At 43.3% G+C, this 12,125-nt stretch overlaps 2 protein-coding genes across 4 annotated transcripts; one reads left to right on the forward strand and one right to left on the reverse strand.

Moving 5' to 3' along the window:
- Positions 1-1,041: 1,041 nt before the first annotated feature.
- spata2 (spermatogenesis associated 2) lies at positions 1,042-5,345 on the reverse strand. Its single transcript, XM_076740479.1, has 3 exons — positions 5,280-5,345; positions 3,426-4,263; positions 1,042-2,841 (listed from the first exon to the last, which is right to left on the reverse strand). Exons 2-3 carry the CDS (start codon positions 3,768-3,770, stop codon positions 1,492-1,494), a joined length of 1,695 nt encoding a protein of 564 aa, XP_076596594.1. The 5' UTR covers positions 3,771-4,263; positions 5,280-5,345; the 3' UTR covers positions 1,042-1,491.
- Positions 5,346-5,393: 48 nt separating this feature from the next.
- On the forward strand, positions 5,394-11,364 carry rnf114 (ring finger protein 114). 3 transcript variants are annotated; one of them, XM_076740480.1, is made up of 7 exons: positions 5,394-5,473; positions 5,752-5,983; positions 7,667-7,817; positions 8,081-8,187; positions 9,000-9,114; positions 9,238-9,345; positions 9,447-11,364. In XM_076740480.1, exons 2-7 carry the CDS (start codon positions 5,847-5,849, stop codon positions 9,510-9,512), a joined length of 684 nt encoding a protein of 227 aa, XP_076596595.1. In that variant the 5' UTR covers positions 5,394-5,473; positions 5,752-5,846; the 3' UTR covers positions 9,513-11,364. The 3 variants fall into 3 exon arrangements, with proteins under 3 accessions (XP_076596595.1, XP_076596596.1, XP_076596597.1); XM_076740481.1 differs by having other exon boundaries at positions 5,394-5,467; XM_076740482.1 differs by lacking the exon at positions 5,394-5,473 and adding an exon at positions 5,534-5,549.
- The last annotated feature ends 761 nt before the right edge of the window (positions 11,365-12,125 follow it).

The raw sequence follows: 12,125 nt of genomic DNA on the forward strand, positions 1-12,125 counted from the left end.
ACAAGTGTTAGTGTTTTTGAGTCCACTCCCTGTATATGCTGAAACAGTAAACAGCTACAAGACAAAAAACCTTGTGCTATGTTATTCAGATGACACCTGCCAGGATTACATCACAAAATAAATAGCCTCTGCTAACCTTCAAAAGTGACGGAATCAGCTGATTGTAAGAGGATGTTTTCTATTCAGCTAAAACATGAGCTGCAAATTAGAGAGGAGTAGTGGAATAAGAAGAGGATTCCTTTGATTTTCAGGGCTAGTTTGAAACCACAAGCTGAAGCCATTTGAGGTAGACAGAAACCGTGTCAGAGTTTACACTTTCATACTGTCTAAAACCAATCAATAGGCTCACACACTGTCAAAGAACCGTAATCACTTGATTTGAGGCCCAGCGTGAGACTTCCTGTGACGCCACCTGAGACTGACAGGGAACCACTGATCTGGTAAGGGTGCACTACAATATCATTGACCATGGTGGCTTAAGGAGTGTAATGAAAGGGGATGGGGGGCTTGGAACTGACACAACTCGACAGGCTATTTACCAGAAAGAAGTCACCACCACACAACTTCAATGTCTCAAGTCGACAGCAGCATTTAAACCTCGGTCATGTAACCAGAAACAATTGAGGGTTAATTTACAAGGCATAATCTTTTAAATAGAATATATGGCATCTGACCATTGTCTCAATATTTCCCTTTGAGATATCTCCCACCCCGCTCCCGCAGACATAAGTGTACACCCCAAAAATCCCAATGACAGACCTCATGCCCATTTAACAGTCTCACATTGTTCTAGAGAATAGAGATTAAAAATATATACTATTGACTTATTGACTTCCAGTGTATGTTTTCTCCGTTTTCCCTACTATTTTTCAAGTTTAAAAAGATCTCCTTTGTCACAATGCAAGCTCAGAGGTCTTTTCTACACACACACACACACTCTCATACACACACACACATACACTCTCACACATACATATATACTGTATATGTATATATATATATATATATATTTATATATTTATATATTAGAGGATTTTTTTTAGCTGAGAAGATAGGCAAAGTATATATGTTCATTTGGACGGAATTCATTCAAAATGAGAAGGAATTAAACTCTCTTTTCTCCAGTTTCCCTTTTGAGGAGGACAAAATTTGAGGAATTTGGGAAGCGCTACAACATCACATGACTACTCAAGAGCAGGTAGCAAGGGAAAAGGAAGAAGAAATAGATAAAGGCCTGAACTTGTACAAGGCAGAGAGATGGGCAGACGATATGGCTCTCTGTGGCATGTGCATTCCAGGGCCCTACTGATAGTAAGAGAAAATGTACAAAGTTCAAGAGAGGGTTCGAGAGAGAGAAAAGACCATCAGATAAAGGGGAAGATAGTGAATGTGTTGTTTAAATGGGAACAGAGCTAAAGCAATAGTGCAAGACTACGCAGCGGGTCAAGAGAGGGAACTAGAAGGGAGAAACAATTATTCTGTCTGCCGGACTCATCGGTACACCAGGTGAGATATGGTGCCAGATTTGAAGTTGAGCTGATGGTTGGGCACAAAGCTGTGCTGCGGATTCTTTCGCGTGCATATATCCTTTGCATACAAGCCCATGCACGAGTCACATGACACCTTAGAGCAGTTCACACAGGTGTGTGATGCACCTGGCTTGTTGCAAAACCCGCATCGCGATCCCCCCATGCTTATTCGCTCACTGCTGCCACCCTTTGGCGTTGTCAAGGCAACAGACTTGCTTGGAAAGAGCTTAGTGGACATGAGGGGTTTCTCCACCATCTGGGGGTGAGGGTGGGGGTGAGAGTGTGAGTGGGTCAGTGTGAGGGGGTGCGGATGGAGATGGGAGTGAGTATTTGAGTAGACAGAGAGCTTTTCCTTGACAGGAATATATCCATCAAGGGGCCGTGGGGATTTGGGATGGTAGTCCTGGAGGCCACAGCAAGGGGAGGGGTCCACATCATGACAGGCAGAACAGAGGATCATGTCACACCTCTGGCAGGAGGCCATAGAGGAGCAGCCCAGCCCACAGCCCTGACACTTCACACTACCATGCCCTTTGAGCAGCCACCCATCCCTCGCCTCCCGTGGCTCTCTGGATGGAGGTCGAGAGGGGGTCTGCCTTCCTCCCGTCCCAGCACCACCCCTCTCTGTGTACAAGTCAATCTCATCCAAAGAGGACAGGTGGTAGGATGTGTAAGCATCAGCCGGGGGAGGTGACTGAATTGGGAAGAAATCCGCTATTGGGCTATAGGAAGGTGGAGCTGCCACAGAGAAAAGAGATGCTGAGGTGCTGGGCCTGATGATCTCATCCTTCATATCCTCCTCAGCATCCACAAACAGAGGCTCCTTCCTCAGACTCAACGAGGCCTTCAAGACAGGCTTGCTAACTGCTGGGTGCCAGTGACCAGCCCCATCTGTAACATCCACAGACTTAGATGGTCGGCTGCCCCGTCTCAGGTGGTGGGCATGAGGTCTCTCTATATCCAGCGGTCGCACAGACAGCCGAACCATATCTGCCCCAAGGCTGTCGCGCCTGCGGAGCGCCTCGGCACAGCCAGCAGCATCATCTCTGCAACCTCTGCGGAGTTCCAGGGCCTCCAGCTCTGAGGCTGAACCACGGGCCAAAGCCACTACCTCTCCCAGAAGACGACACTCTGCCTGGGCCAGGAAGAGCTCAAACGCCAACTGGCGGAGATGATTTGCGCCTCCTGGATGCTCCTGCAAATGGAACTGCGAATCATGGTCACAGGCGTAGCCAATGGTGCGCATTAGAGATCGGAGTTCAGCATCAGAAATGGCAGACTGCAGATGGTAAACGTATGGGCCAGTGAAGGTCTAAAAGAGAAATGGGTTAATCAGCATTAGCGTCAGTCAATTAAAACAGCTCAATACAATAAAACTAATTAATAAAAAGGTCATTTGCAGACGACACATCATCACCATGAATCTGTGAAAATTTTGTGATGCCTCTGAACATATTAGCCTTCAAAGATCAAGTCTTTGAGACCAGTGCACAGCTACTACAAAAGAGTGAAGATGTGAAAAAAGGTTGTAAAGGATATTTATGTATACCAAAAACAGCTGGTTTACCTTTGAAGTGAGAATTTGTGATGGGATAATCTGTATATATATATTTCTGTCTGCACGTGTCATTTGTTTTTTTAAATCAAAAACTCACACGAATTAAATCAGAAGAGCAAAAAGTCCATTACATATTACTGTATATTTCAAGTATTCACTTTGTCATTTTGAAACTGTTTATAAAGAGACTGGGAAATTTATATGGTGAATACAAACTCCTGAGAAAAGTAACATCTGAAGATGATGGCTAATGCTGTCATAAGCAACAACTAAATATTTGGTTCATGTCAATTTTAAGTGAGAATAATATGACAACGTCTTGAATGAACAAAATTCACCTTTATGCATCTGAATTCCTTTTTCCAGGGGAAGAGCAAGAGGTTTGTGCAGATGGTTTCCAGTGTGTGGAAGGCTCTCTCCAGGCTCTTGAGGTTGCCCCCTCTCTGGCAGCGGAGAGAATTCTCCACCACTTCATAGAAACGCACCATGCGGAAACGTTGTCCCGGATCTGGCTGGTAGGCTCCTAGCAGAGCTGTGGCTGTGGAGAGCAGGGCCTCGCTGTCCTTGTGTCTCCCTTTGTCCCCCTCAGGCGCAGTTCCAATACATGTGTATTCCTCCTCCAGACGCCTCTCCAGTGCCGTCACATACCTCCGAAACAGGTCCTCTTTTAATTTGGCATCCATTATCGACAGCAGACTATCAGTCAGCTGTTATACTTTTCTGAGAGAGCCTCACCCCTTTTAGCATACCCTGCACCAGGATGCCACATTCAAGCACCATTTTTGGTCACCATAATTCACTGTACACGCTGGCACACACTCAACGTTAATAACGTTTTGGAGAGGTGGAAGAGGAATGAGACTTTTGTGTCCAATCAGCAGCACATCCTTTAAACAAGAGATGCAGTTGTCTGGTGCTTTCAGTTGGCGTAGCTAGGCTGCAGCCTGTAGGGATGCCTTCTTACAGGCATCTCTGGTACTGGCTAAATGCCTGACTTGTTACCAGACAAACAGGCCTATGTCATCCAAGATGAGGTCAGGAGGAGCTTTTTCTTCACGCTCTGTTAATGCGGGGTTGTATCTATTCCATTCCTTGGTTTCACCGTGTGCAGAGTTCAAGGTCACTCATCTTGAAGACACATTCATGATCGTGTGATTCTTCTGAGCCGTCCCCAAGCTGTAATGACACCGGAGAGCTTTAGAAAAATGGAAATGTCTCATCCCGACACAGATGAATAAAGAAGGAAACATGGGCCACGTTTCTTTCTATTGACTCAGTCATTATTAATCCAATCCAAGAGGAAAAAGCATTTGTAATAATAGTCTCAAAGAGCATCTTAAGTATAATGGTTCATGTAGGAGAGATGGTGTATAGGGATCACTATTTTGAGAAACTGTGTCTGTGCTCTGAGTGGGTTGATGAGGATGCAACGTGTGGGCTATTTAATATCAATCGCACAGTTAATAGTTTGGACTGATTGGATTTTTGATGTATATAACGGTATCACGTTGTACATAACCAGGATCGGGACTCAAATTCCTTTTGTCTTGCGCTCGTGTTTGCGCCAGTTAATATGTGAGCTGGCGGTACAACATGCGTGTAAGCCATGATAGCCTGCACTTTGCTTTAGTTGGCTAAAATTAAGCACGCAGTATTACACAAACGGATATATGGACATGGGTAAACCTAAAATTTGGTACGTGGGTTTCTGCCCCTCGTTCCCAGGCGAGCTGGCCGGCTATTCCAGTTACCTCACACATCAACCTTCGTGAGCTAGCAAGCAGCATGCCTTAGCTAACACCACCATGCATTACTATTGCGCATCAACTGCAACAGAATCACTCCGTCACGACTAGTGTTGATATAATGAAAGACGCTCTGAGGACAGCTTGTACGTTAATTCTTCATGAATCTCAAACCCGACAAAACACGATGCTGTCACTGGCATGGCCCCCCAACTGAGTAAAAGCTAAGCAGTGAACGCCCATTTCAGCGCAGCTGGCTAGCTAACAATTGCTTAAGCTAACAGGGCGGTCCATTGCTACCTAGAAATCTGTGGCGAATTTGAAGACAGTTATCTAAACATATACCGTTATTGTGGCCCAAATATTGTACAGCCAAGTCTAATTCTGCTATGGCTAAAAGATCACACCAGGTTTCTAACCAGAAACATCACAACCAGCACATCTTACCTTTAACAAGTGCTAGCCGTGGCTAGCTACGCCTCCTCAGCTGTTGGAAATTCCCATCGTCACACCGCGCATGCGCTCAGTTCTGACAGTTCATCAGCATCACGGGGCCCACGTGCCTGTTTGAAAGACGGAGCCGGAGGAGGAGGACGAGATGTGGAGCCCACGAGCTACATCACTACCAGTGACCAGTATGTGTGAGTTAAATGAGCATAGTCTTTTTTGAAAAACAAAAATATGGACTCAGGCGTGCAGCTTGCTAGTCCTTAAGCGGTACGTTTGTGCGCATAGGAAATATTTTTCTTTAGCTGCAATTGCACGACAGAGGTTAATATTCATTCAGTACACATTCAAGAGTAACGTCCAGACATTCTCACTTTATAGACAAATATTTTACTGATTCATCGCGAACAGTTAAATGGCTGTTTGCTGTTTTTAAAGAATGTGCTGAAAACGTCGTTTGTTGTACTTTCAGCGATAACTCCGCCCTCGCGCATAAAAAGCGAACCAGAAGCGGGTGACGTCGTCAGCGGAACGGTTGGTGGGGGACTGACTCAGTGAAGAAAAGAAATGGCGATGCTCGGAGGGTTTAGCGCTGCACAGCACAAGAAAAATGTCTCTGACGGGAGCAGCGATGTGTCGGAATTCGTCTGTCCAGTTTGCCTGGAAATTTTCGAGAGTCCCGTAACAACACAATGCGGCCATACGTGAGTATTTTGCCCTTTTTTTCGATCGCCCTCCCCTCAACCCACGTCTGTCACCAGCGATTCAATGGTAGGAGGTGAAAATAACGGGGGGAAATGCTTGTTTTTAGACATGTCGTGCCACTAGAGTCACAAAGCATCGACTATGCCCGTGTCTACATTTGTTGTGACCCTGAAATTGTCTTTTGTTCACTTAAATATTTGGCAAAAGCAACGTCAGCTTGCTAAATCAGTTTCAGTTTTGTTTACATCAAAGCGGAGGCCTCACCTGGGAGTTGTAGTTTAAATATCTATTGCTTGGACATAGCAAGCCACTTAAAAGGACTACAAGTCCCTGCGCCCTCTTGAGGTGGGGACTTTCCATCAGATTTACAGGAAGCTTTATCTAGGAGTGAGGGATCTTGAAGCAAATGACAGCATATAGCAGGGGTGTCAAACTCAAATACACAGTGGGCCAAAATTAAATAAGTTGTTCCAAGTCGAGGGCCGGACTGGTTCAATGTTTACTGAAGACTGATTGAAATGACCTTATTGCACGTATTGAACAGCCTGTAAGTTATTGCCTGTAAAACAACATTAATCATTAAATAGATGAAAAATCAGTTGCAATCATTTCTTATGGCTTTATCTGCAGCTTCCCATAGTAATTTCAAATGAAAACATTTTCCCACAGGCCAACAACAGCCAAAAAATCATTTCCTTCAAAGAAAAACCAAACATGCCCAAAGAGTGCAAAAAGTCAACATATATTAAACCTGAGTGTGCTGCTCTCTGATGCACTCTAGTCTCAGCCAGATACTTGAACCTGACACTAACACAGCTTATATGACGTTTTTACCCATAAACAACATTAAACATTAAATACAAGAAAAATCAGTTGCACTCATTTCTTCTGGCTCTTTATGCCACTTTTCCAGAGTCATTTACCTGTCATGGTGTTTCGTTTCATTGTGTCTTCTTACGTTATATTCTTTCATGACAGCCACACGAACACATACTCTGCCTCCTGCCTGCCTTGAAAACTGGTTTTCAAAGTCCACTTTCCGTTTACCCATTTTTTGGGGAGAGTGTAACTGAAAGTTGACCACAGTCAACAAGCTCCATCAGGCTGCTGATGAACGAGTGGGGCAGGGACTCACACTCACGGGCCCTTGATTGACGTGCCAACGCACTGCCAGTACATTGTGGGACTTGTAGTACTGGTGGTGCGTGCAATATACCAGTGGGCCAGCTCTAATAATAATTAGATATTATCATGCAGGCCAAAGATAATTCAATTGCGGGCCGGTTTTGGCTTGCAGGCCTTGAGTTTGACATATGTGGCATATAGTGTTTGTTAATGTCAGCTTACAGAAAGTAGGAATACTCCTTTACTTCTGGTCACGAAAGGCCAAATCAAAACTGATTGCAGTTTGAGTGACTTTTCCAAGGAGGCATGAATCGAGGGCAACTGGACTTGGTTGTAGAAACTTGAAAACATTTTGTCTGTCATCCAAGGGGCTCCTTCACGTGTGACTGGTGGGGAGTCCCAGGTGTTTCACCTCTGTGGGGTCATTGTCACGGCCATTGAACCCACTTGAGTCATTTGTGCTCCTGGCTGTGTGTTCATAGATGTTTCAGTTACTTGCTGCCCAGATCTTGTTCATCCTTTTTTCTTTTTTTTTTTTTCCACCTGTGTCTTGTCAGGTTCTGCCAGAGTTGTTTGCAGGAGTGTTTGCGCCCACAGAAGCCTGTTTGTGCTGTATGTCGGGCTGGGCTGGGCCACTGGACTAAAGCTGCTGAACTTGAGGCCCTCATCCAATCATCTGTGGCATCTTGCAAGGGATGTGGAGCTCAGGTATGTATTAAAAGCGAACAGAAGGAATCTGAATGGCCTTGGCTGGTTTGCTGTGAATTGGATTTGAATCACAACCGTGCACAAAGCATCCACTGGGGCTGACGATATCATATTAACATATGCGTTAACTTGATCTGATACAGTCTGAACTTCAGTCTTCCTACTCAGACAGTGGCACGATACAAAATGCAAAAATATGGGAACAGTTGTATCATTTTTTTTGTGCACTAGCAGTTACTGGTGTGTGTTTCCTCACTATTCAGGTTGGCCTTTCTCAGATGAGAAGCCACACAGCTGCCTGTTCAAAATACCAAGAGTACATTGAGGAGGGAGTGAGGACCACTGCACAGAGCCAGCCTGCCATCATCAGGTGAAATAGGGGGGTGATAAGACAAAAACAGAGCTGTGTCCAAAGTCACTGTCTTGTTAACTCTGTCACGATTACCTACATAATAAGGAAACTTTAAAACGGTTCTTCGAACAAGAACTTTGTGTTCTCCATTTAAACCATCTGCATAGCTTGTCGCTAGGTTTGACTTCCTACTTGTCTTACCATTTCCCAGATCCCTTTGTAAACAAAATAATCAACCCGCAAGAAAGTAGCTTTGCAGTGCAAAAGATGGGAAGAATGGATTATTTGGGTGAAACCTTTTAAAAATGACCTTCATTTAGACCCCATAACAACCTTTTAGAGTTGATGGGAGATGATTGGCCTACTTTTGGTAAACGCTTGTTTTTCCTTAGCCTGACTGAATTGCAAGGTTTTTTTTTTCCACTTTGTCAATTAAAGAATTAGACATGTTAACAGTGGAGCACACACACTTTAAAGGGATAGGGGATGAACTCATTGACTGTTGCGATTACCTGTAGCTAAATTGGCCAAGACAACAACAGTGACGCCCAGGTTGTAAGTAGTGGAATTGCTTTTTATACTGTGATAATGATGTTAATTTTTTATGACTGTTTGTACTTTCTGGAGGTGATTACAAACAAGAAAAGGTTGAGAAATAGTAATTTGTATTGTGGATATGATGACTCATCAGGTAGCGTGGACTTTTATAATAGAATTAATTTCAGCCAGTTAGAATAATTTCACCAAAGTTGCACTTCGGGTGTAACTGCATTTGCTCAAATACAGAATCATTAGCGTGACGCATTTTGTTGTCTCTTTCTTTCCCATAGCCCAGTGCCAAATCGCTATACCTTCACCTGCCCATACTGCAACTGCCAGAACCTCGATCAGGACGGCCTAGTGGAACACTGCACTACCCATCATGCTCGAGATGCACGCCAAGTGGTAGGAAATCCCCACTGCCCCAAGAGTCGCTCTTAAAAAATAAGGCTCCGCACATTGTTTGGACTTAGCTAGGGGTTAAGTTGTTCATAGTTGCTTTATTACTTTCGCTTTGTTTCTGTCCAGGTGTGCCCCATCTGTGCCTCAATGCCTTGGGGGGACCCTAACTATAGGAGTGCAGACTTCTTCCAGCACCTGAAAATCAGACACACCTTCTCTTATGATACCTTTGTTGTAAGTTGAGACTCTAAACACAATCTGGAGTTTCTTTTTACTATGTTAATGATCAGTGAATTCACCGGTTCTGTTCTCTCTTTACGCCTATGTCTTTGCAGGATTACTCCACAGATGAGCACACAATGATCCAGGAGGCTCTACAGCGCTCCCTTTTGGACAACTGAAGTGTGAAAAACAATCCACCAGAGGAGGAGAGATGGTGATGTGAATACAGAACGACACAATGTATCATCATTCATCTATCATTGGGATGGTGGTACTGTATTATTATGGATAATCAGTTTCACAGGGAATTGGTCTTGTTATTACAAATCTATAGGTTTATTATTCAGAAAATAAATGACAATATGGTTAAAAAAGCATATTGTACTGTCTGATTTAGGAGTGATACTGTGTTTCTGGTGTGATTATCTCTTATCCTCCCCCCAGTTGAGTCTGTAGACTTGATAGGTTGTTGAATATCTATTAAACTATGTTTGTTAAATCGTTTCTTTCATTGATGACATGGCGTCTCGAGCCAAAAACTTCCAAAGTTGTAATTAAATTTCCCTGTTGTCAATACTTGATGTTATAAAAGGGTTTGACCACTAGGTGGCTAACTATTGCCAGCAAACGAGAAACTTCACTTAGTGAAGTTGTCAAGTAATTTTACCAATAATATATAATAATCAAGTCAAGAGTGACTCTGCATGTTTTGCCTCAAAAGAGGAGGGGGGGGGGTGTTTTTATTTTTGAGTTTAGTAGCAGATGGAAGCTGTCTTTTTTATGCTGTTTCTGGGTCGTGTGTGTGTGTGTGTGTGTGTGTGTGTGTGTGTGTGTGTGAGGGAGTGTGTGTTTATTTCTGTTCTCAGAGATCTACTGGAAAGAATAAATAATATGAGGGTCAAACAAAGCCAGAGAGGGCTGTTTGCTTTATTGTAATGTTTCTCCCTTATGTCTTTGTGCCTGCTGGTAGATCTTGTTTCTGACTTCCAAAACTCATAGGGCTAAAAGTTCATCCAGTGTACCAAAAGATGCAAGTGATTTTTTTTTTTTTTTTTTTTTTTGTGGTTTTGTTTTGTTTGTGAGAATTTAATTGCATGTCTATGACCACAGGGGGGCAGTAGAGTTCCACCATCCTGTGGTCATTCATGTCAGCCACTGGCCCTCTCCAGCCTCCTGGCTTTGTTGCAAGTCATAATTCAACACAGATTTCGTTCTATAAATGTGCTCCACTCAGTGTGTTGTTCTCCAGCTTAGCTTTTTAACTGGGGTTTTCTTCAAATGCAGCATACAAAAATGTCACTGATCTGTAGAAACTGAGGTTTTATGTGGGTTATTTGTTCTAGTTTTTACAGTATAACCACAACTTTGCTTTTAGAGGGTTGATGATGTGACATGACTTAAGATTTTAAATGTAACTTAATGTTGTGTGTTTTTTCATGCCCAGCATCACCATTCATCACAAAAAAAAAGCTCCAGTTTTGCTGCCTTTCATATCTCTTAACATCACTGCCAACAGTTATGAAAAAAAAAAAAAATTAAGTTATTATTTGCATGCTTCCAAAACTGACAGCATGTGGAGTAACAAGGAAATTCAGCTTGATTTCTGCTGGATGTTTTTATTTTAATTCTTAAAACGTGGATTGTGTCGATCTCTTATTTTACATCAGTGTTGTTTTCCACTGACGTGTAATTGTCACAAATCAACCACATACAGTCGTGCAGATCTTCGCACACAGAGTCTCATTGCATTTTTGTCTTCTACCAACAGGTAAATGAAACTGAATACACCCAGATCAAGTAGCTCTAGAGCACAACCTTAATGCCTTTTCACATAGTCTTTGGTGCCACTTAGCCCTAGATGTTCGTTTTTCTCTCCAGTAAAATGTGTAATAATTTTGTATATGTGTCTCATGTATAATGACCTTTTTTTTTTTTTCTTTCTCAATATCTCTCTCATTCTCTTTTGTCAGCCCTACTGTTAGTGGGTGCTAAATCCTGACAAATTAAAGGTCTTTAATTATTTAAACCCTGGCCCCAGAAATCAGGCGCAGTGATTTATACCTGTGTGTATGAGACGTGTGGGGGAAGAAACAACACTCGCTGCTTTGATGGATGACCACAGTGAGTGTGTGTGTGTGTGTGTGTGTGTGTTAGAGAGAGAGAGAGAGGGGACAGTTAAAAGGAAGGTAAGGTGCAGGGTGCATCCATCGAAACTCTAGATGGCTCAGTTTTCATAATCAGGCGAGGGGCAAAAAAGCACGTGAAAGTGAAAGGACCTAATTGGAATAAATTAAATAAGTAAGCCAACCTTTCTACAAACCTTTGTTCATATATTAGATATCAGGGCAGTCAGTGTCATACCAACAATGATCTTGCATTGTGTTTTTGCATGTACTTGTGTCTGTGCTAAGTTGATGATGAAACTTAGGCCCTTCGGTGTACATTGTCCACAGGGAGAGAAACCCTCTCATCTCTATTCTTTCCTTTGTGTGCTTCTTGTATCTGTAATTACTGTAGCTAAATGATATTACAGTTTCTCACCTAGCTCTACGGAAATCTCACCCACCAAACTTCTTGATGTAGTCCCCCCTTTCTTCTCTTTTCTTTTTTTATTCCCCCCACTCCCCGATCAGGTTTTTGCTCCTGGCAGATAGAGGAGAGACGTTAGCTGTGAGAGAACTAACGAGATACTCGAGTGCTTCTGGGCAGGAAGGAAGTCGAGCCGAAAAACATGGCAGAGAGAAGTCTTTCTTGTCTGTTTGGTGGCGGAGCTAAAAAGGGAGAGGGGGGCC

Source organism: Chaetodon auriga, chromosome 10, assembly GCF_051107435.1.
Source record: "Chaetodon auriga isolate fChaAug3 chromosome 10, fChaAug3.hap1, whole genome shotgun sequence".
NCBI classification, from domain to species: domain Eukaryota; kingdom Metazoa; phylum Chordata; class Actinopteri; order Chaetodontiformes; family Chaetodontidae; genus Chaetodon; species Chaetodon auriga.

What these genes read in the sequence shown, in the direction of transcription:
- spata2 (XM_076740479.1), bottom strand. Translation starts at nt 3,770, where the DNA reads ATGGATGCCAAATTAAAAGAGGACCTGTTTCGGAGGTATGTGACGGCA. An exon ending in AGGAATTCAGATGCATAAAG is followed by an intron (nt 2,842 to 3,425) that starts GTGAATTTTGTT and finishes TTTCTCTTTTAG; the next exon opens with ACCTTCACTGGCCCATACGT.
- rnf114 (XM_076740480.1), top strand. Translation starts at nt 5,847, where the DNA reads ATGGCGATGCTCGGAGGGTTTAGCGCTGCACAGCACAAGAAAAATGTC. An exon ending in AGCCAGCCTGCCATCATCAG is followed by an intron (nt 8,188 to 8,999) that starts GTGAAATAGGGG and finishes TCTTTCCCATAG; the next exon opens with CCCAGTGCCAAATCGCTATA. An exon ending in CTCGAGATGCACGCCAAGTG is followed by an intron (nt 9,115 to 9,237) that starts GTAGGAAATCCC and finishes GTTTCTGTCCAG; the next exon opens with GTGTGCCCCATCTGTGCCTC.